Here is a 24,139-nt window from a genome sequence, read left to right on the forward strand (position 1 = left end):
TGATTTAAGTCCTCTTCCGTTCCGTTATTCCACAAAACATATCCGCATGGTTTCCGTATGCAATCCGTTTTTTTTGCGGATCGGAAACAGTAACTTATTAATCACAAAAGACATGAACAATATGGGCTGGGCATAGCATTTCTACAGTATGGATCTGCAAAATACGGATGACATACGGATGTGTTCTGTGTGCGTTCTGTATTTCTTGCGGACAAATCGACTTGAATGGGGCCTCGGACCGTGATTTGTGGACAATAATAGGACATGCACTCCTTTTTTGTGGAACGGAAATACGGAAATGGAATGCACAAGGAGTACCTTCCGTTGTTTTTACGGACCCATTGAAGTTAATAGTTCCACGTACAGTCCGCAAAAAAACGGAACGAGAGCAGGAAAAAAATACGTTTGTGTGCATGAGCCCTGAGGCCTCCTGCACACGACTGTGTGTCTTTTTCAATATTTTGCTTTCCGCAAAAAACGGATCCACAAAAAATAAGGATGACGTCCGTGTGCATTCAGTTTTTTGCGGAACGGAACAGCTGGCCCCTGATAGAACAGTCCTATCCTTGTCCTTAATGCGGACAAGAATAGGACATGTTCTATCTTTTGTGACACACTGAAGGGTATGGTCTGGGAGAACAGGTATTTTCCTCCCAGATTGTGCTGCTGGGCTGATTTGCAGCCAGGTGGGGTCAAACACCGGACTGGATTTTAAGTGCCAGTCCGGGTTTTGACAACACCTAGCTGTCCTTAAAGACAGTTGGGCTCAGCAGTAAGGGGTCTCTGTTTTGGGATCTGAGGCATGGTGCCGTGCTAGAGGGCTGAGAGCCGCATGCGGGGAAACAGGCCCCCTAAGGCCCCTTTGACACGGGCAAGTATTCTGCGCGGGTGCAATGCGTGAGTTGATCGCATTGCACCCGCACTGAATCCGGACCCATTCATTTCTAGGGGGCTGTTCACATGAGCGGTGATTTTCCCACATCACTTGTGCGTTGTGTGAAAATCGCAGCATGCTCTATATTGTGCGTTTTCCACGCAACGCAGGCCCCATAGAAGTGAATGGGTCTGCGTGAAAATTGCAAGCATCCGCAAGCAAGTGCGGATGCGGTGCGATTTTCACGCATGGTTGCTAGGAGACAATCGGGATGGGGACCTGATCATTTTATTATTTTCCCTTATAACATGGTTGAATACAGAATGCATAGTACAATAGCGTTGGAGGGGTTAAAAAAGATCATGTGACGGACCATGTGATGACCGGAGTGACGTCACCACAGGTCCTTTGACTGCAATCAGCTGCATGAGCAAGTGGATTAAGGTGAGTTAAAAAAATTTTTATTTCTTTTAACCCCTCCAGTGCCATTGTACTATGCATTCTGTATTCAGAATGCTATTATTTTCCCGTATAACCATGTTATAAGGGAAAATAATACAATCTACAGAACACCAAACATGGGTACCAAACATGCTGATTTTTCTCAAGCGAGTGCAAAACGCATTACAATGTTTTGCACTTGCGCTGAAAAATCGTGCATGTTCCTGCAACGCACCCGCACATTTTCCCGCAACGTCCGTGTGAAACCAGCCTAAAGCCTGTTTTGTTCTTTGGACTTTCCGTTGTGTGAACGAACACTAAGACTAAAGAATGTTGCTTTGTTTTTGCCTTGTGTGTGAATAAACACAAGTTTTATTTTACTGTTTTTTTGCCTCTGTTCTGCGTCCGCTTACCCTGCCTACCAGAGCGAATCCCCACACTTTGAACGGAAATACGGAGTACCTTTCTTTTTTGGGTGGATCCATTGAAATAAATGGTTCTGTTCTGTATACAGAACGCAAAAAACGTTGGTGTGCAAGATGCCTTTAACACAGACACTTTTTCTTGTACACAGCTCCCTATAGTAAACAGCATGGTGTCCATAGGAAACAGTAACAAGGTGTTACTGACAGGCAGGAAGTGTGTACACGGCCCTGGTCGTTATGTAAGGAGGAGGAGAGGTCACTGTCCCTTTAACAGCAGCACAGCCCAGCAGAGCTGCCTCCCTCCCAGCAGCGAGAGGAGGAACATTCCTCAAACTTCTCCGCTGTCTGCTGGAACATGTCCGAGGCTCTGGACGACTATCAGACGGGGAACCCGAAGCTAAACGAGCTGCCCGATCACTCCCCGGTGGTGGCCGAAGCCATCGGGATCATCCGGCAGAGGGCAGAGGCCGAGGGCGGGCAGGGGGCCCAGGGGCTCTCAGACCACTTCTTACTGAGGTTTCTCAGAGCCAGAGACTTCTGCATAGAGCAGGCGGTGAGGGTAAGTGTACAGCAGTGTGAACGAGGGCAGCCCTGCTGATAGCACCCCTGTGTCCTGTACTGTTATATATATACTGTATGAGGATAGCCCCTGATAGCACCTCTGTGTCATCTACTGATATATATATATATATATATATATATATATATATAATGTATGAGGATAGCCCGGCTGATAGCACCCCTGTGTCCTGTACTGTTATATATATACTGTATGAGGATAGCCCCTGACAGCACCTCTGTGTCATCTACTGATAGATAGATAGATAGATATATATACTGTATGAGGATAGCCCCTGACACCACTTCTGATAGCACCTCTGTGTCATCTACTGTTATATATATATACTGTATGAGGATAGCCCCGGACACCACTGCTGATAGCACCCCTGTGTCCTGTACTGTTTTATATATATATATGTATATATATATATGTATATATTATAGTGTATGAGGATAGCCCCGGACACCACTGCTGATAGCACCCCTGCGTACTGTACTGTTATTATATATATACTGTATAAGGATAGCCCCGGACACCACTGCTGATAGAACCCCTGCGTACTGTACTGTTATTATATATATACTGTATGAGGATAGCCCCGGACACCACTGCTGATAGAACCCCTGTGTCATCTACTGTTATTATATATATACTGTATGAGGATAGCCCCGGACACCACTGCTGATAGCACCCCTGCGTACTGTACTGTTATTATATATATACTGTATGAGGATAGCCCCGGACACCACTGCTGATAGAACCCCTGTGTCATCTACTGTTATTATATATATATATATATATATATATATATATATATACTGTATGAGGATAGCCCCGGACACCACTGCTGATAGCACCTCTGTGTCATCTACTGTTATTATATATATACTGCATGAGGATAGCCCTGGACACCACTGCTGATAGCACCTCTGTGTCATCTACTCTGTTATCAGCCTACATGTTACCTGTTAGTTATCTGTCCATGCAAGTGTCTCCTGTGTGTCTAACAGCTATCTATCTATCTGTCTGTCTGTCTGTCTGTCTATCTATCTATGCAAGTGTCTCCTATCATTATGACAGCTTTTTCACTATCTAGTACTGTATTACATATTCCCTCTGTGAACACTACACTATGGTTTATGTCATGTCTATATTAGATTATACAGTGCCCCGGTGTCAGGTTATCACTAATTTACAGGACTCCCTCCATCGCCAGTGTCCGTGCAGCGTCTCTTCCTCTTCCCTCCCCATGGCATGTGCTATGGCATCCTCAGCAGCTGCCGGCAGAGACTCTTCCTCCATTCTACGAGGAAGAACCCAGTGGTGACTCCCTGCTGTATGGGTTCTCCTTTAGGAGGACCTGACATATGACGCTGGGATCCCACACAAGAACAGACGGCTCCATCCAGATGTAGCTGTAGCTGAACGTCTTCTCAGTTCTATGCTGGTATATAGAGGCTGCTGGATACAGGAGTATTCACACTGAGCAAGGGCAGGTAGAGGGGTGACAATGACATGAAATGCCTCAGTGTATGAAGGATGCCGCACATGAGGACACATATTGGTGTTGGTTTCCCCTCTCAGATCCCCGTAGTTGCAATTATGGGGGACCCCATTCTCTTCCCCTACAGCACAGCATTGAGGAGGAATTTGTCCCTGGGGTCAGACACCCGTTGATCTTACATTCAGCGCCTATCCAGTGCTAATATTATTTATTATCCAGTGACATCTACGTAGTTAGGGATCATTCTCACGACTGTAGTTTTGGTCTGCATCCGATCCGCATTTTTTGCAGATCGGATGTGGATCCATTCACTTCAATTGGGCTGCAAAAGATGCCGACAGCACACCACGTGCTGTCCGCATCTGTATGTCTGTTCCACGTTCCAACAAAAAATAGAACATGTCCTATTCTTCTGTTTTGCATACAAGAAAAGAAAGACAGGAGGTACCGAGCCGCAAAATACGGAACGCACGCGGCCGTTATCTGTATTAAATGGCCATGTGCATGAGCCCTTAGAGAGATGAAGGAGGTGCCTTCTCTCAACCTATTTCCACCCGAGCGATGCAATTGTGGGGTGCCAATGGGTTGCAGGGGACTAAGAATGGCTCCCAGACCTGCGGATTACAGACACCCCTGCCTTTGGCCGGACCTAATAGACATTATATTAGTTTTTGCAATAAATGACATCATACACTGCAGTACTGAAGTATTGTAGTGCATTGTATGAGCAATCAGAGGCATGCATGCTCTGTTCATTTCAGGGGGTACGGGGCCCCTCTTCTCGTGATCAGTGGGGGTCCTATCGGTAGGACCTCTACCGATCTAATAGTTATCTTCTATCCTGTGGACCTTTCATCGGTCCAAACATTGTGAACTAAGTATCATGCCATATACAGCGGCGCCCAGGGATCTCACTGCACTTACTATTATCCCTGGGCGCCGCTCCGTTCTCCCGCTATGTCCTGCGGTATGTTCGGGGACTTAGTTATAGTAGGCGGAGACTTAGGGGACTTGGTTATAGTAGGCGGAGTCTGCCCTTGTTCTGCTGGGCGTCGCCTTCTCCTAGGCTGTAGCGCTGGCCAATTGCAGCGCAGAGCTCACAGCCTGGGAGTTTTTTTCTCCCAGGCTGTGAGCTCTGCGATGCGATTGGCCAGTGCTACAGCCTAGGAGGAGGAGACGCCCTGCAGAACAAGGGCAGACTCCGCCTACTATAACCAGGTGAGCGAACATACCGGAGGACATAACAGGAGAACGGAGCGGCGCCCAGGGATAATAGTAAGTGCAGTGAGATCCCTGGGCGCCGCTGTATATGGCATAACACTTAGTTCACAATGTTTGAACCGATGAAAGGTCCTCTTTAATGTCACCGGAATCCCCTTTAATTCTACTTCATCTACAAGCTTAGTAAACCTGCTCCACTGCCTTTGCATTTCAGGTTTGTTCTGTATGTAAGGAGCATCCTGAAGAAGGATCTGTGAACAGGTTTCCTAGGATTGTCATATATGCAGTGTGCCTTCCAGTATGATTGCAGGAGGCATGAGGCTGATCCAGCATAGAGGTTGCATCATCTGTTCGTCTATATCCCAATCTCAGCACCTGCTAACACTCAGAGAGCCTCCACTGTCAACCTCAAGGCCCCTTTCACACAAGCGAGTTTTCCGCGCGGGTGCAATGCGTGACGTGAACACATTGCACCCGCACTGAATCCTGACACATTCATTTCAATGGGTCTGTGTACATGAGCGTTTTTTTTTTCACGCATCATTTCTGTGTTGCGTGATAATCGCAGCGTGTTCTATATTCGGCTTTTTTCAGGCAGCCCTGGCCCCATAGAAGTGAATGGGGCCTAAATGAAAAATGCATTGCATCCGGATGTAATCCGTTTTTCACTGATGGTTGCTAAGAGATGCTGTCTGTAAACCTTCCGTTTTTTATCACGCACGTGAAAAACGCATCAAAATGCATTGCACGCACTTGGAAAAAACTGAAACACTGAACGCAAAACTGACTGAACTTGCTTGCGAAATTGTGTGAGTTTCCCCGAATGCATCCGGAGCCAATCTGTATCGTTCGTGTGAAAGAGGCCTAAAGGGCATCTGTCAGCAGATTTGTACCTATGACACTGGCTGACCTGTTACATGTGCGCTTGGCAGCTGAAGGCATCTGTGTTGGTACCATGTTCATATGTGCCCACATTGCTGAGAAAATGTTTAAATATATGCAAATGAGCCTCTGGGAGCCATGGGGGCGTTGCTGTTACAACTAGAGACTCTGCTCTCTCTGCAACTGCTGCGCCCTCTCCACTTTGATTGACAGGACAGACAGTGAAAACGTCATTGAGCCTGCCTGGCCCTGTGACTCAAAGTGAGGGCCAGTTGACAGAGCAATGACAATTCTAGCACCCAGGGGCGTCGCTAGGTTAAAACATTCGGGGCCTGGGCCCCGGATGTTTTGTCCCATGCCCCGAATGTCCTGCCTGCCTGCTAGATGCAACTGTATTGCCGTACACAGAACGGCAAATACAATTGAATCTTATACTGGGAACAGGCGAAGGACCTTTGGTGACATCACAGGCCATGTGATCAGCAAAACAGGCTGTGATAGGATGACCTGGATGATGTCACCATCCAGGTCATCCTATCACAGCCTGTTTTGCTGATCACATGGCCTGTGATGTCACCAAAGGTCTTTCGCCTCTTCCCAGTTCAGGATTGGACCGGAGTCAAGAGGAGAAGGAGCCTAATAGTGATGTCTGTACAGGCGAGGTAAGTGAAGGGAGAGGTAGAGAAATGCTGGGAGTTGTAGTTATTTAACTGGGATGTATTTTAGGGCTGAAGGGAGGGATGTTATTGACATGGAACTGTGTGCTTGAGGTGGCTGGGGGAGGGAGGGATGTTATTTACATGGGACTGTATGTTGAAAGTGGATGGTGGGGGGGAATGATGTTTATGTACATGGGACTTAATGTTTAGGGTCCGTTCACACTTGCGTTTGGTGATCCGCTTGTGAGATCCGTTTCAGGTCTCTCACAAGCAGCCCCAAATGCATCAGTTTAACCCCAATGCATTCTGAATGGATGCGGATCCATTCAGAATGCATTCGTTCGGCTCCGTGCGGTCCCCCGTTCCATTTTGGAGGCGGACCTCAAAATGCTGCAAGCAGCGGTTTTTGTGTCCGCATGGCCTTGCGGAGCCAAACGCATCCGTCCTGACAATGTAAGTCAATGGGGACGGATCCCTTTGCATTGACACAAAATGGTGCAATTGTAAACGGATCCGTCCCCCATTGACTTTCAATGTAAGTCAGGACGGATCCGTATTGGGACTTAGAAATTAAAATCTAATACAAACAAATTGGTCCTGAACGGATGCATTCGTTTGTATTATATTGGTGCGGATCCGTCCTGTACAAGTACATGAACGCAAGTGTGAAAGTAGCCTTAGGGGGTGATGTTTACATGGGATTGTGCGTTGGAGGCGGCTGGGGAAGAGGTGATGTTATTTACATGGGACTGTATGGTGGAGGGAGGATTATAACTGCAGGGGGCACTGCAGCTCCAGGGGACATTATAGGCGTTCTTATTACTACTGGGGGCTCTATAGGAGGGTCTTGTAGATCTGCCTTATTTCTACTAAGCGCACTATGGTGGCCTTATTACTACTGTGGGGTCTGTAGGGAGCTTTATTACCACTGGGGGAACAATAGGGGGCCTTATTTCTACTAGGGACTCTGTGAGGGTATTATTAATATGGGAGGGCATTGTTGAGGAGCATTATCACGGTTGGGGCAGTGTTACTAATAAGGGCATTCTAGAAGGGAATTACTATTGGTGGGACTATGAGGAGCACTATTACTATGGGGGGCAGTAATGTTTCTTTAGGATAGTATTTGGGGGTATGAGGGGGGGGGGGGGGGTTGAGGTTTTGGCATAGAAAGCAGCAGGATAACACTGTGGGGACTCCAGTTGGGGGATAATGATAGAATGTGAGGAAGCTAAGATGTCTGTGTGTCACACTCTGCAGAGACGAGGCGGCTGAGAGAAGTTGTCCAGACCGAGAAGATGATGACAGAGAGGAGACGTCACCTGGAGGCCCTGGATGTGACAGGTAAGTGCCGCTGTATAGCAAGTACAGCATAGTGCGGGGGGGGGGGCATATTTATTGGGGCTTGTGCCCCGGATCTTTTGAGACCCTAGCAACGCCCCTGCTAGCACCTTCCGGTGATGGCATTACTGCCGAACAGCTGGTTGACTGGGCATGTGGGGTATTAGGCCCCCGATGAGTTAGCGATGGTCTGCCCTGAGGAGGGGCCATCACTTAGGAAAAGCTGGACAACCCCTTTAAAATCTCTGGGAGTGGTTTGGGAAGTAAATGTTGGGCTAGGGTCGCAGCATGTGTGAGACTGGACCACTACAGAAGGAAGAGGAAAAGCATCCCCTAATGTTTCCCTTCTTTCTTGTTCTTCAATCTGATCCTCATTTCATTCTAAAAAGAAGTACCGGAGATTAGATCTCCTGAATGATAGCAAAAGACCGGCACTGTGTAGCTTGTAAAGTGGCTTTTTATTGTCACATATCTCTGATGCTGTGACGCGTTTCGGCAATGAATATGCCTTTTACAAACAGTGTGTGACAATAGGGGCAATAGGATATCTTGCATCCGAATAGGTCAGGCTGTACTCTGCCGATCTGTAGGGTTGTGTTGCCTCACTGTAAGGTCCCGATGACCCTTGTAGACTGTAAATGATTTAATGGTTTCAGGTCTTCGGAGCTACCTTTGCCAGCACTCAAAGTGCCTAGCGGGTGATTTGACCTGGGAGTGAACAGGATAGAGAAGCTGTAATCCAGCGCGTTTCGAATGATACACCTTTCTTCATCAGGGATGGTCTTCTCTCCTGTACGTTAGGCAGCCAATGTGTGGTCTCCTGGGACTTGTAGTTTGCTCTGTTAACCCTTCAGTGCTTCAGCCGGTGTACACAGTGAAGGGGATGTGGCACTAATCAGGCACTTTAGGATAGGCCATCAATATTTAAGCCCCAGAAAACTCCTTTAAAGATCTGAGCAGGCGACTGGCCTTTTACCCTAGTCTTTACGCACAATAATATGGGTGTTGCTCCTAGTACCAGTTTCCAGTAAATCTATGACCTCCCTGGCACCATTGGTACACAATAATATCTTCAGCTGCCAACAGCTGGGCAGAAGCATGTGGGGCACCGCACCCAAGAGCTTAATGCAGCGGTAAATCTTCTCCCACTGGAAAGTGAATTCCTTTTTTAAAAAGTTCAAGTGTGGACTCCATTGCTGGAGTTATGCCATGATTGATGTAATAAATAAAATTCAAACATCATATAGTACATGACAATACCTTTCTGAGGCTACTATTACACTAGCGTTAATATTTTACTGCATTGAGATCCGTCATAGAGTCTCAATACTGGAAAGCAACGCTTCCGTTTTGTCCCTTTTCATTGTCAATGGGGACAAAACGTAACTGAACAGAACGCTCCAAAATGCATTCCGTTCCATTCTTATACCGGAGAGCAAACCACAGCATGCTGCGGTTTGCTTTCCGTTCTGGGATGCAGAACAAGACGTCATGACCCACAATGCAAGTCAGTGGGGACGTATACGTTTTCTCTGACACAATAGAAAACGGATCCATCCCCCATTGACTTTCAAAGGAGTTCATGACGGATCCGTCTTGGCAATGTTAAAGATAATACAAACGGACCCGTTGATAACGAATGCAGATGGTTGTATTATCAGTAACGGAAGCGTTTTTGCTGAACCCTGCCGGATCCAGTAAAAACGCTAGTGTGAAAGTAGCCTTACAAAGCTAGAACCAGCCCTGTACTTCATATGGATCCAGTGATCCCCTCCATTCATTGCTCCAATTATTCTGCTACTGTAGATTATCTCCAGCCTGGCAGCTCAGAGGGTGTGTCCTTTCTGCTGCAGCTCTCTCTCTCTGTAACTGCCACAGCTTCTAACAGAACATATGGCTGGTGAGACGGACAAGAAATATGGAAAAGAACAAAGAGCAGGTAGTGCTATACAGATACATTTTATGGAATAACTATTTTTAATTACACGCAATTACAAAAAAAATCATATCCAGGTTCTGATTTGAAAAATGTAGAATATTTTTTGTGGGACAACCCTTTTAATGCTATGTATATCTACACCAGTAATATATCTGTCCACCATAACTATATTATTTCCTTGCATATTACCTACACTATCAATATATATATATATATATATATATATTATCAGTTACTATATATAACAGAATGACCTCGCCTTACATGGGTATATTTCGACAATATCATTTAATGTTTGTGTCTGTGGTTAAAAGATATCCACAGTGTTCCCATAACAATTACCTCCACAGTGCCCGCCCCTTTACAGTGACCTCCACAGTGCCCTGCCCCCTTAAAAGTTACCTCAACAGTGTCCCCCCCCCCCCCCCATAACACTGACCTCCACAGCAGCCGGTCCCTTTAAAATGTGACTCCATAGCACCCCGCCCCCTTAACAGTGACCTCCACAGAATCTGCCCCTTAACAGTCACCTCCACAGTAGTCCGTCCTCTAAAAACGTGACCTAGATAGCACTATATAGCACTGCTCAACAGTGACCGGCCCCTTAACATTGACCCCCTGTCACGGGGATGGGGAAAACCCTCAGCCGTGCGATGGCAGAAGATAATGGTCGCTGCTAGGCCAGGACAGGAATCAGGAAGCAGGTCACCTCCTATCACATTCCTAATTCTGACCCTGACTCCTAGCTGTATGAGCCAACCCTGATGGTAGGAGGACTCATACTCCGGAACCTAGGGTCCCTACTAGCCCTCAGGGTAGCCCTGGACTAGGAGCAGGGTAAGACAACCTGTTCCTCCTAGATACGGACGAACAGGAGTCTCACTGGCCAAGCTGCAAGGAAAGGGGAACATATACAGCATATGGCAATGGCAGGTAAGTGAAACAAGTACCACACCTACCTGCCACAGAAACACAGCCTGGAACCTATGTACAAGTGCTGCTGTCCACAACAACACAAACGGACACAGCACACACCATACATCACACAGGAACCCAGGAAACCATAGCTGCAATAAACACAAAGAGACCATAGAAACATCTTCATAGCATCATACATAAACTTATGACCACAGGGTGGCCCTCACTGGATAGATGGTATATGACCAGGAGGATGACTCCAGCATAACACATGGCTGAAGTACCCCTCAGATACAGGCATCCAGCGGAAGCTAAATGGCCCAAGTAGCCACACCCACACACAGACACACCCAGTGTTCACACACTAGGAAGGAAGTTAACCCTTCCAACACCAGGCAAGGGAAGAAAGCCACTTAAAGGGGAAGTGTACAAACAACATAACACTGCACCTGTTACCGCCGGCAACGACATGCGTGGCAACCATGTCCTGGGAGCCAGCCAGAAGGCCGAGACACTGCCACCACATGTACACAACACCACCCGTTGCCACGGGCAAGCGCAAGTAGTGAAGAAAAGTGTCACAATGCACACCATAGGCCGTGACACCCCCCTACAGAACCCACCCCCTTAATAGTGACCTCCACAGCACCCGCCCCCTTAGCAGTGAAGGAAAATGAGTTGCTATGGAAACCTGGTGTAAAACTGTGTGTATGTCAATACTCAAGGACCTTTGAGCTTCTCTTGGCCAATAAGGGTCATGTGACTGTGTATATGGCAGTTAGGATATGAGTGAAAGATCTGCAAGCTTCTATTGGCTAATGCTGGTCATGTGATGGTGCCATATTTGTATTTTTTGAGAATATCTCAAGAACCATGAGTCCTAGAAAGCTGAAATGTGATGTACCCATGGATCAAATTTGGTGCAGATTGGTCCAATTGTTTGACCATGCTTAAATAACCGATGGAAGGACAGATAGACAGAAATTCATATATATATATATATATATATGATATATAGTTATACTAAATATTGAATTACATGCAATTACAAAAGTATCCAGATGCTGGTTCGAAAATGTAGAATATGTTTCATGACACAAACCTCTTTAATACAAGCCTAGATTGTATTATATCCTATTAAGAAAAATGCTTCTTGTGACACTTACCAGATGCCTCTTTACCTGCTGATGTACCTAAAGTAAGGCCTTATTGACCCAGTCAGTGGGGGAGATTTATCAAACCGGTGTAAAGGCCCATAGCAACCAATCAGATTTTACCTTTTAATTTTCAGAGCTCCTTTGGAAAATGAAAGGTGGAATCTAATTGGTTGCTATGAGCCTTTACACCAGTTTGATAAAGGATCAGTTTTATAAGCCGATCGGTGCTCTTTTAACAGCCCGATGCAAACTTAAAGGGGTTGTCCAGGTTCAGAGCTGAACCTGGACATCCCTCCATTTTCACCCCGGCAGCCCCCCTGACATGAGCATCTGAGCAGTTCATGCTCCGATGCTCTTCTTTGCCCTGCGCTAAATCGCGCAGGGCAAAGGCATTTTTCTGAGTTCCGGTGACATACCGGGCTCTCTATGGGGCTGACAGGCAGCCCGGTGACGTCACCGGCACTGATGGGCGGGATTTGGCTCTGCCCTAGCCAGTAAAACGGCTAGGGCAGAGCTAAAGCCCGCCCCTCAGAGCCGGTGACGTCACCGAACACACTGCTGGGCGGAAGTTACCGCCCGGTAGTGTGTTATTGAAAACACAAGAGCCTGTGCCCTGCGCGATCTAGCGCAGGGCACGGGAGCGCATCGGAGCATGAGATGCTCCGATGCCAGGCTCAGGAGGGCTGCCGGGGTGAAAATAAGGGTATGTCCGGGTTCAGCTCTGAACCCGGACAACCCCTTTAATGGTGGGATGAATGATTGTTACTACGATTAGTCATCCCCCATACAGTTTGCATATTATCATCGCTCATTGTTTGTCGGCCGGTTTGTGGGGTGTACAGATGAACGTTTATTCCCAATCATCGGCCCCTGTGATGTGGCCTCACCTTTTATTTTGTCACTACCGGCCTGTGTATTTGGAAAAGCAGCGCTCAGTTTTTCTCTCTGATGAGATATCCTTAGGAAAACACATCCTGTCATGTGGATGCTAGTCAGATGTGAAGATTTAATAGATCACATGCAAACACAAGGCAACTCACATGTACAGCAAGAGGCATTATACATACGTCCTTAGCTATAGAAGGCACAGAGGCCACAGTGCTGCATGAAAAGACACCAGTATTAAAAATGGCGCAGTTTTGGATCGGGGCCCTAGAGCTTTAAAGTGTCATTGAGCTTTTGCTAAACTTGTGATATGGGCTCATGCACATGACCGTATATATTTTGCGGTCAGCAAAACACGTATCCACAAAAAATACGGATGATGTCCATGTGACATCCGTATTGCTTCATTTTTTGTTTGTTTTTTTGCGGATCCATCGTAACCGGCCATGCAGACATATGGAAACAGAATGCACACGGAGTCATTTCCATTTTTTCGCTTACCCATTGAAGTGAATGGTTCCACATACGGTCCGCAAAAAAACGGAATAGACAGAAAAAAAATGCGGTCATGTGCATGAGCCCTTTGTCATAGCGAACTTTTATGAACAGTGGGTGTGGACCTTTGACTTTGGGTGTTGGCTTGGCAGTCCCATAGTTTTAAGCCTTTAACCCCTATAAAGGGATCTGGTCTTCGCTGCAGGGGAGCCACCAGGCCACTACCTGTTGGAATAGTCCTGCTATGGTTGGCATCTGACTGGTGCAAAGCACTGGAGAAACAGGCATAGCATACAGAAAGAATCAGGCAGACGACAGACAGACAGAGTACATGCATATCCAAGGACAGTCCAGGGACAAGGGCAGATGGAACTAGGAGAGAATACAGGCTGACGAACAGGTCACAGGAACAGTTTAGGTCAGAAGACAGACAGACTGGGTACATAGACAGATTATAGTTGTACTACATGCTCCAGCAGGCAGAATGGACTGGCAGATCTGTTGAGACCTATTGCACAGGCAACAGGTGGGACACACAGCCAAACATATATACCAGGGCTAATCAGCACCCCACAGCCTAGCACCTGTGCACACCCCTACAGTGCCACATAGTACTGTGGGGTTCAATGAATGACCCCTAATACACTTCCTCTTTCTGTGTGTGAAACAGCAACATATCTGAGTGCTGAGACCGCCTTGTAGTGCTCTCTCTTCTGAAGGCAGGAGATGGGCTTAATAGAAGGTCTCCTGTCTCCAGGCATAAATAAATGTATCCTTGCCCCCGAGCAGCCCCGCTCCACCTCTGTCTTGCACAGGTGCTGAACACGCCGTAAAACTTGTAGTGCAACTACAAAAAAAAAGACTTGCAACAATTTTTAGGCCTAAAATAGTTGCGAGTCCCTTAATAAATGACCCCCAGAGATCCTTTAAAGAGTAACTAAACTTTTATAATAATTTTTAATATGTTGCCCCGAATCCCCTAAATTTTTTTCTAATATACTTTATTTATTAATTTACTATTTTTATTATACTTTTACATCCCTAAAGCGCGCCATTCAGTGTGCGCTTAGAACTCTGTTCTCTGTACACCGCTGAGCGGTGTACGGAGTACTCATTTTATGAATGGGCAGCGCAGGGAGTACGGGCAGGAGCGCACATTGCTATTACTAACTCTTGGCATAGCACGTGGGTGCCCTGTAACCATGTACTATGCCAGGATTAGCTCAGCTAAGAGAACTCATGTCAGCTCGGATGGTAAAGGGCACTGTATGCTCTCTCACTCTAATGAACACATCACTAGCATCATCTTTACTAAAGGACAATACTAGATTTCTGTGAAGTCTGGAGTTGTGAAAGACGTCTACATCATTGTTTTTTCTCAGTAAATATTTTGTAATAGTGTCCAGAAGTCATTCTGTTATCATAAAGTAAAAGCTATTTGTAAGAGGATTAGTACAATCTGTCCAACCACAAATAATCCCGATTTAAAGAAAACATGATGTTGATACTCAAATGGAATCTGTCGCCATTCGTAACTTGTCTGTTTAGCAAATACCCCATGAAATCACAGATCTGGAGCATCTTTTCTTTAAATTCTGCACTTATTCCTCCTGGAAATGTATCAATAAACTGGGTGTTCAGGTGGAAGCTTGATACCGTTTGTATATAGAACAGTCTAGCTTAAAGGGTTTTTTCTGCGTCGAGGCAGTCCCAGTAGTTGACCCCTGTGCCGCTATTAATAGACATGGAGAGCGAAATTGTGGGGGCATTACATGCCATATGTATCTCTGGGGCTATATGTGAGGCACCATTTTGTCTGCAGGGGAGGAATGGGTTAACAATAGTTAACTGCTGTGCATCCTGGGAGATGCAGCTGCTTGAGGAATTGCAGAAAATATTCCAGATAAGGAGATAACTACATAAACAGAAGTCTTTAATTCATGGGATAAACCTCTTTAAAGGGGTTTTCCAGGAGTAAAATATTGATAACCTATCGACAGTCATCAGTATCTGATCAGTAAGGGTCCAACACCCAGCACCACCACCGATCAGCTGTTTGAAGAGGTTGCGGCGCTTCGGTGAGTGTTGCGGCCTCCTCGCAGCATACCGAGCACAGTGCTGTACATTGTATAGTGGCTGTGCTTGGTATTCCGGCGCAGTTCTAGTCACGTGAATGGGACTGAGCTGTACATTGGTCTGTGACCGATGAACGTGACATCACTAGTAGTGTTAAGCAAACTTGTGTCTTCAAGTTCAGGTTATCTAAGAATTCCGTTATGGATTCCCCTACCATGGACCATAAGAGCCACGGCTTCTTCAAACAGTCAATCGGCAGTATTGCCGAGAGTCGGACCCCCACCGATCTGATACCGATGGCCTATATCTCAGTGCCTGCAGGGACTTTCTTTGTGAAGGGAAGTGATCAATGAATACACTGGACACCAGGGAGGAGCCTTGTGTTTCATGAGAGGTACCCCCCCCCCCACACACACACACACACCACCACCACCACCTGTATACACAGCAGCCAGCTATTCATTTTTACATCACATTATACACTGCTCGTTTCCATGGTTACGACCACCCTACAAGCCATCGGTGGGGGTCGTGCTTGCACACTATAGGACAGTGATGTCTAACCTTGGCACACCAGCTGTGGTGAAACTACGACTCCCAGCATGCTCCATTTATTTCTATAGAGTTCTGAGAGCAACCAAGCAAGGGGGGGCATCTTGGGAGTTGTAGTTTTACCACAGCTGGAGTGCCAAGCTTAGCCATCACTGCTATAGGAAAAAGCACCTATAAGTTCCTATAGTGTGCAAGCATGACCACCACTGATGGAGTGCAGGGTGGTCATAACCATGGAAATGAGCAGTGTATAATGTGATGGAAAAATGAATCCAGCCAGCAAAGGAGGGAATATGGAAAATCGCAATACATTAGTAAGAGCCTTGTGTTAATTTCCTCTACATGCTAAATTCCATTTGCTGATTTGAGATGACCCTTTTAACACTTATATGTGACTTTACGTTTAAGGCTCCTTTCACACGGGCGAGAATTCCGCGCTGGTGCAATGCTAGGAGTTGATAGGGATGAGGAACCCCATTAAAGTCAATTTACTGTATTATTTTCCCGTATGACATGGTTATAAGGGAAAATAATAGCATTCTTAATACAGAATGCTTGTTAAAATGTAGATTGAGGTGTTCAAAAAGAAAAAAATGAACTCACCTCATACACTTGATCGCGCAGCCGGCATCGTCTTCTTGCTTCTTCTTTCAGAACCTGCAAGAGGACCGTGGTGAGGGTGATGACGTCACCGAAGGTCCTTTTCCAGCCAGGTCCTGCAAGCAGAAGAAGAAAGTAGACCAGCCTGGCTGCGCGATCAAGTTGATTAGGTGAGTTACATTTTTTTTTATTTTTAACCCCACAATGGACCTTTTACTTAGCATTCTGTATTAAGAATGCTATTATTTTCCCTTATAACTATGTTATAATGGAAAATAATAAAATATACAGAACACCGATCCCAAACCCGAAATTCAGTGAAGAAGTCCGGGTTCGGGTCTGGGTACCGCAGTCAGTTCTTTTTATCACACGCGTGCAAAACGCATTGCACCCGCGCAATAAAAACTGAACACCCGCGCAATAAAAACAGTCAAAACTGACAGCAATTGCGTACCTACTCCCACGATTTTCCCTGATCGCAGACGCAACGCATCCGGACCTAATCCGGACACGTTCGTCTGCAAGGGTTCACACTTGCATTGTTAGATTCCGGCAGGCAGTTCCGGCAATCTGTATGCAAACGGTTACCATTTCTAGACGGATCCGGATGCGGATCCGTCTCACAAATGCATTGCAATACCGGATCCGTCTCTCCGGTTGTCATCCGGAAAAACGGTTCCAGTATTTATCTTTTTAACATTTTTAAAGGTCTGCGCATGCTCAGACCGCAAAACTGGATCCGTTTTTCTGGAATATATGGGACCGGCAAGTGTTCTGGAATTTTGGACGGAGGAAATACCACAGACTGAACTGAAGACATCCTGATGCATACTGAACGGATTGCTCTCCATTCAGAATGCATTAGGATAAAACTGATCAGTTTTTTTCTGGTATTGAGCCCCTAGGCTGGAACTCAATACCAGAAAAGTTTAACGCTAGTGTGAAATAACCATTAAACTTCATAGAATCCTGCAGATATGGTTGAACGACATGTAATATGCTGAGAAATACTTTTCACATTGTGCAGGAAAGGACATACTGTGCTAAAACCACAATACATGCATTACAGTACAGCCGGCAAACAAAGGTGGGGCTGTGGTTCAGACAAATGCACAAATACTTTACAAATCTAATTCCAGGCTAGAGTTTATTATGCTAGAACCAAAGATTGCAGCGGTGTAATATAAGAGCATTAGAGCTGTATTATCCTGGAAGCTGATCACTCTACAATCATGGATGTCACAATAGTTGCTGGCAGGAAGCAATGCACCTTACATTGCTGAGCTGATCTGTATCTGCTGTGACCCAGCAGTCCTGGCACAGGACACCCAGCATTCATGTGATATAGTTTTTATTATATATTTTATTGCAATTTAAAGGGGTTATCCCATGAATAATGTAAAAATCGAGAATCAGACATCATATAGAACATGGCAATCTCTTTCCAACACAGCTAGACCCAGCCCTGTACCTTGCATGGAACCAGAGATCTCCCCAGTTATTGCTCTGCTAGATTTATATCAAGCTGACAGCTCAGGGGGCGTGTCTTTTCTGCTGCAGCTAAGGGTGTGTTTCAGTTCTCCCTATCACAGCTCAGGGGGCGTGTCTCAGCTCTCCCTATCACAGCTCAGGGGGCGTGTCTCAGCTCTCCCTATCACAGCTCAGGGGGCGTGTCAATTCCACTGCAGCTCTCTCCTTATTACTGCTCAGGAGGCAGTTGAAAGATAAAACTGAGCATGTGCGGCCTTCCTAATGAGCAGGTCAATGAAATAAGGAAATAAGTGGCACTTTACAGATACATATTATTGAATAGCTCACTGGCTATACAAAACATTTTTATCACATGTATTTACAAAAGTATTCAGATCCAGGAGCTGGTTTTTCGTGGGACAAACCCTTTAAGTTCACATACAGAAAACATTCACATAGGTAAAATAATAAAATTGTCAAGACTCATACCAAGAGAATAAGCACATGCATAGCCCTGGAAATTGAGGTTGGTTTGGGGGGGAAGGAAAAAGAAATGAGGAAAGTAACCTTGTACATTTCAAGGCTGTAGAACCCCTTCCAAGGTGGAATCCTTGATCCATGGTTTGATGAGCTGCCCCTGAAGAGTGCTGTATTCCTGTACACAGTTCATATTGTAGGTAAGTATTCACTGTGCATAGTACTTCTTCAGTTAAGTCTTGGAGCTGACTTGACTTGCAATGTGCAAAAATGGAACTTTGAGATTAGTCAAGAATTTGTGCCGCCATCCCACATCCTTCTCTGCAAATCCGTTCTATTCCTGAGTTTGAAGGGGCTGTCCCACGAAAAATAGTCTACATTTCGGAATACTGTTGTGAATGCATGTAATTAAAAAATAATATAACCACTGAGTTATTCAACAAAATCTATCTGTATTAATTCTCTGTCCACCTTGCTGAAGGGGTCGCACATGCTCAGTTCCATGCATTCATTTGCCACCGGCAAAGTTCCATGCATTGCAAAGAGGAGATCTGGGGCAAATCCATGTCAAAATCTTCAAATAACGTGAATTTGAGTGCAGTAATGCAGCAAAAACACACATAAATCCACATAAACACACTGTGGTGTGGATGTACCGTACAAGTTCCGTTTTACTCACCTATCCAGTGAATAGAGGTTCTAGATCAGGGATGCTCAAACTGCGGCCCTCAAGCTGTTGTAAAACTACAACTCCCACAATGCCCTGCTGTAGGCTGATAGCTGTAGGCTGCTCGGGCATGCTGGGAGTTGTAGTTTTGCAACAGCTGTAGAGTTGAGCATGCCTGTTCTAGATCAATTTGAGTAGAATTGAAATTTGGTTGAAAGATCCTTTAATTAAAGGGGTTCTGCACTTTGTTTACACTGATGATCCATCCTCTGGATAGATCAGCTTCTGATCGGTGGGGGTCCGACACCCTGGACCCCTGCCGATCAGCTGTTTGAGAAGGCAGTGGCGCTCTGCAAGTGTCGCAGCCTTCTTACTGTTTACTGCTGGCCCAGTGACTTCACGACTTGCATCAACTGGCCTGAATGGGGCTAAGCTCTGTTCACTTGAATGGAGATTAGCCCCTCCCAAGCTAGTTTATACTAGTCGTGACGTCTCTGAGCCTGCAGTAAACAGTGAGAAGGCCGCGGCGCTGCTGGAGTGCCGCTGCTGGAGCGCCGCTGCCTTCTCAAACAGCTGATCTGCGGGGGTCCCAAGTGTCGGACCCCCGCCGATCAGAAGCTGATGATCTATCCAGAGGATTGATCATGAGTTTAAACAAAGTGCAGAATCCCTTTAAATATCGTGGCTTTTCCTGTGATTTAAAACGACTACCGTTAGCTTCCTCAAGTAACTGTAATCCTAGAGCCTTTACACTTTGCACTGTCCTTACTTTTGATCGTCTGGAGTACAAATCATTTCAGAGAATTACATAAATAGTAAATCCCCAATCTCAGGAGAGTTCAGCTGATATCTGAGGTTAGGTCAGCGCTGTTTACAGCAGCCTGTATTATGTACAGTAGTGATCGCCTGTACTTTGCATAGACACTTCTTCTAACTATTCTTTTTATGTTTCAGCTGTTGAAAAACTACCACAAGTGGAGGAAGGAGTGCCCGGAAATTACTGCTGACTTACGCCCATCTCCTCTTCTTGAACTTTATAGTGCTGGCTACCATGGTGTCCTGCGGTCAAGAGATGCCTATGGAAGCAGAGTTCTTATTTACAGAATTGGTAAATAGAAATGATATAATGTTTCATAAAAATCCAAATAAATAAAATTGATCCATGCAAGAATACGTAAGAATAGGAACAAGCTGGATTTAAAAAACAAACAAACGTATATACAGTGGATATAAAAAGTCAGGTTTCTGTGATGTAAAAAAAATTAGACAAAGATAAATCATTTCAGAACTTTTTCCACCTTTAATGTGACCTATAAACTGTACCACTCAATTGAAAAACGAACTGAAATCTTTTAGGTAGAGGGAAGAAAAAATATAACAATAAAATAATATGGTTGCATAAACTAGTACTTTGTTGAAGCACCTTTTGATTTTATTACTGCACTCAGTCTTTTGGGGTATGAGTCTATCAGCATGGCACATTTTGAATTGGCAAGATTTGCCCACTCTTCTTTGCAAAAACACTCCAAATCTGTCAGATTGCGAGGGCATCTCCTGTGCACAGCCCTCTTCAGATCACCCCACAGATTTTCAATTGGATTCAGGTCTGGGCTCTGGCTGGGCCATTCCAAAACTTTAATCTTCTTCTGGTGAAGCCATTCCTTTACTGATTTGGATGTATGCTTTGGGTCGTTGTCATGCTGAAAGATGAAGTTCCTCTTCATGTTCAGCTTTCTAGCAGAAGCCTGAAGGTTTTGTGCCAATATTGACTGGTATTTGGAACTGTTCATAATTCCCTCTAGCTTAACTAAGGCCCCAGTTCCAGCTGAAGAAAAACAGCCCCTTGGCATGATGCTGCCACCACCATGCTTCACTGTGGATATGGTGTTCTTTTGGTGATGTGCTGTGTTGTTTTTGTGACAAACATATCTTTTGGAATTATGGCCAAAAAAGTTCAACCTTGGTTTCATCAGACCATAATACCTTTTCCCACATGCTTTTGGGAGACTTCAGATGTGTTTTTGCAAAATGTAGCCTGGCTTAGATGTTTTTCTTTGTAAGAAAAGGCTTTCGTCTTGCCACTCTACCCCATAGCCCAGACATATGAAGAATTCTGGAGATTGTTGTCACATGTACCACACAGCCAGTACTTGCTAGATATTCCTGCAGCTCCTTTAATGTTGCTTTAGGCCTCTGTTTTTTTTTCTCTTCCCTCCACCTAAAAGATTTCAGTTTGTTTTTCAATTAAGTGGTACAGTTTATAGGTCACATTAAAGGTGGAAAAAGTTCTGAAATGACTTATCTTTGTCTCATCACAGAAACCTGACATTTTAACAGGGGTGTGTAGACTTTTCATATCAACTGTGTATATGTACCGTGTATATATGTGTGTATGTATATATATATATATATATATATATATATATATATTTATACAGTGAGGAACTGAAGTATTTGAACACCCTGCGATTTTGCAAGTTCTCCCACTCTTAGAAATCATGGAGGGGTCGGAAATTCACATTGTAGGTGCATTCCCACTCTAAGAGACAGAATAAAAAATATATCTGAAAATCACATTGTATGATTTTTAAATAATTTGTCTTGCACTGCTGAACATAAGTATTTGAACAGTACCACATGTGTGGTTCACCAGTAAATATATGTGAATCAAACAATGATAAAAAAAATGGTGAAAAATACTGGCTGCCCTATGTACACCCTCCTCTCAGTGGCCAATAATCCGGCAACCTGTATAAATGACAGATATAGCTACTATCACTACGTTTCTAAGGGGCTTTTTTTCGTGGCAACTGAGGTGTTACCCACACCTGAACACGATATATTTTTCCATCTACATGGGCCGCTATCTAGGCAGGTGATAATTAACCTGTGAGATTAGCTATATCCGTCATTTATACAGGTTTCGGGCTTATTGGCTACTGAGAGGAGGGTATACATAGAGCAGCCAGTCCAGGTTCGAAGACAGGGAGACTCCACCATCAGGGGACGTCCCTGGGCTGAGGCTTTACGGAGGGTGAGTGCAGGGATAGGACAGACACTCCAATACTCCCCATTACTGCCCCGTGTACACCAACCTCCATATCCATATCAATGGTGGGCGATTCTGTATTTTTCACAATTTTTTTGATCATTGATTCACATATATTCACTGGTGAACCACGCATGTGGTATTATTTTATAATTAGAACTAAGTAAAAGTTAATTTTGCTGGAACTCTACATATTTGATGATCCCATTATAAATTATTTAACAATTCAGCTGGATGTTTAAGTATTTGAACACCTGAGAAACAGCAAGAATTCTTGCTCTCAAAGACCTATTACTGTGCCTGTAAAAGGTCCACCTCTACTCCACTCATTAATCTAACTTAGTATCACCTTTCTGAGCTCTTTAAAGATACCTGTCCACCCCACAGTCAGTCATACGCCAACTACTACCATGGGCTAGACCAAAGAGCTGTCAAAAGACACCAGAGACAAAATTGTGGACCTTCACGAGGCTGGAAAGGGCTACGGGGCAATTGCCAAGCAGCTTGGTGAAAATAGATCAACTGTTGGAGCAATTGTTAGAAAATGGAAGAAGCGAAAGACGTCTGTCAGTCTCCCCCGGACTGGGGCTCCATGCAAGATCTCACCTCGTGGGGTATCACTGATGATAAGAAAGGTGAGGAATCAGACAAGAACTACAAGGGAGGAGCTGGTCAATGACATGAAGATATCTGGGACCACAGTTTCAAAGGCCACTGTCAGTAGAACACTACGCCGTCATGGTTTCAAATCATGCATAGCATGGAAGGTTCCCTTGCTCAAGTCACCACATGTCCAGGCCCGACTCAAGTTTGCAAGTGACCATCTGGATGATCCACAGGAGGCATAGGAGAAAATCATGTAGTCAGATGAGACCAAAGTAGAACTTTTTTGTCTAATCTTCACTCGTCGTGTTTGGAGATAAAAGAAGGATGAGTTGCATCCCAAGAACACCATCCCTACTGTGAAGCATGGGGGTGGTAACATCATGCTTTGGGGGTGCTTTTCTGCGAAGGGGACAGGATGACTGCACTGTATTAAGGAGAGGATGAATGGGGCCGAAGCACACAGCCAGGATAACCAAAAAGTGGCTCCGTAAGAATCATATCAAGGTTCTGGAGTGGCCTAACCAGTCTCCAGACCTAAATCCAATAGAACATCTTTCGAGGGAGCTGAAACTCCGTGTTGCTCAGCGACAGCCCCGAAACCTGACAGATCTAGAGGAGATCTTTGTGAAGGAGTAGGGAAAAATCCTTGTTTTAGTGTGTGCAAACCTGGTCAAGAACTACAGGAAACGTTTGACCTCTGTAATTGCAAAGGCTTCTGTACCAAATATTAACACTGATTTTTTCAGGTGTTCAAATACTTATGTTCAGCAGTGCAAGACAAAAGAATTCTTTAAAAATCATCCAATGTGATTTCCTGTTTTCTTATTTTTTTTTTATTCTGTCTCTCAGAATAGGAATGCACCTACAAAGAGAATTTCAGACCCCTCCATGATTTCTAAATGAGAGAACTTGCAAAATCGCAGGGTGTTCAAATACTTCTGTTCCTCACTGTATATAAAAATATACTGTATATATAGAGGCATGCATTCCAATCCTCGCGCATGCCACATGTTCTGAAAATGAACATGACAATTTTTTTGTTGTCTAGTTAAAACGAGGTTTTGTAGCAGCTGAGATCTTACTAGAATATTTGAAGCCCCCATTGTCTGGTAGGTGTAGGTCCACCTCTGGGACCCGCACCTATCTCATAAACGGAGCCGGTAAAGTCCCTCCTAGTGATATGCCCCCATTGTCTGAGATAGGAATAACTCTTTAATTCCCTTTAGCCTGTGTAAAATTACTTGTCCTTGTGTTCTGTGTAACCCCCCCTAGCATCTAATATTTTTATAATTCTTATATATAATATCATTACAACCTATCAGCAAAATATTCCTGTATA

The 24,139-nt window shown here is 45.0% G+C and overlaps 1 protein-coding gene across 2 annotated transcripts in view; it reads left to right on the top strand.

The window, feature by feature from the left end:
• The first annotated feature begins 2,037 nt into the window (after positions 1-2,037).
• TTPA (alpha tocopherol transfer protein) overlaps positions 2,038-24,139 on the top strand; it is a 29,166-nt gene continuing 7,064 nt past the window's right edge. Inside the window, exons 1-3 of one of the 2 annotated variants that reach the window (XM_044295012.1) lie at positions 2,038-2,299; positions 16,586-16,701; positions 20,186-20,253. In XM_044295012.1, the coding sequence (XP_044150947.1) occupies positions 2,096-2,299; positions 16,586-16,701; positions 20,186-20,253 (388 nt within the window). In that variant the 5' untranslated portion in view covers positions 2,038-2,095. Of the gene's footprint in view, positions 2,300-16,585; positions 16,702-20,099; positions 20,254-24,139 lie in introns of both variants that reach the window. The other variant, XM_044295013.1, reaches the window with a different exon arrangement.

The sequence above is a fragment of the Bufo gargarizans genome, chromosome 5 (assembly GCF_014858855.1).
Source record: "Bufo gargarizans isolate SCDJY-AF-19 chromosome 5, ASM1485885v1, whole genome shotgun sequence".
NCBI classification, from domain to species: domain Eukaryota; kingdom Metazoa; phylum Chordata; class Amphibia; order Anura; family Bufonidae; genus Bufo; species Bufo gargarizans.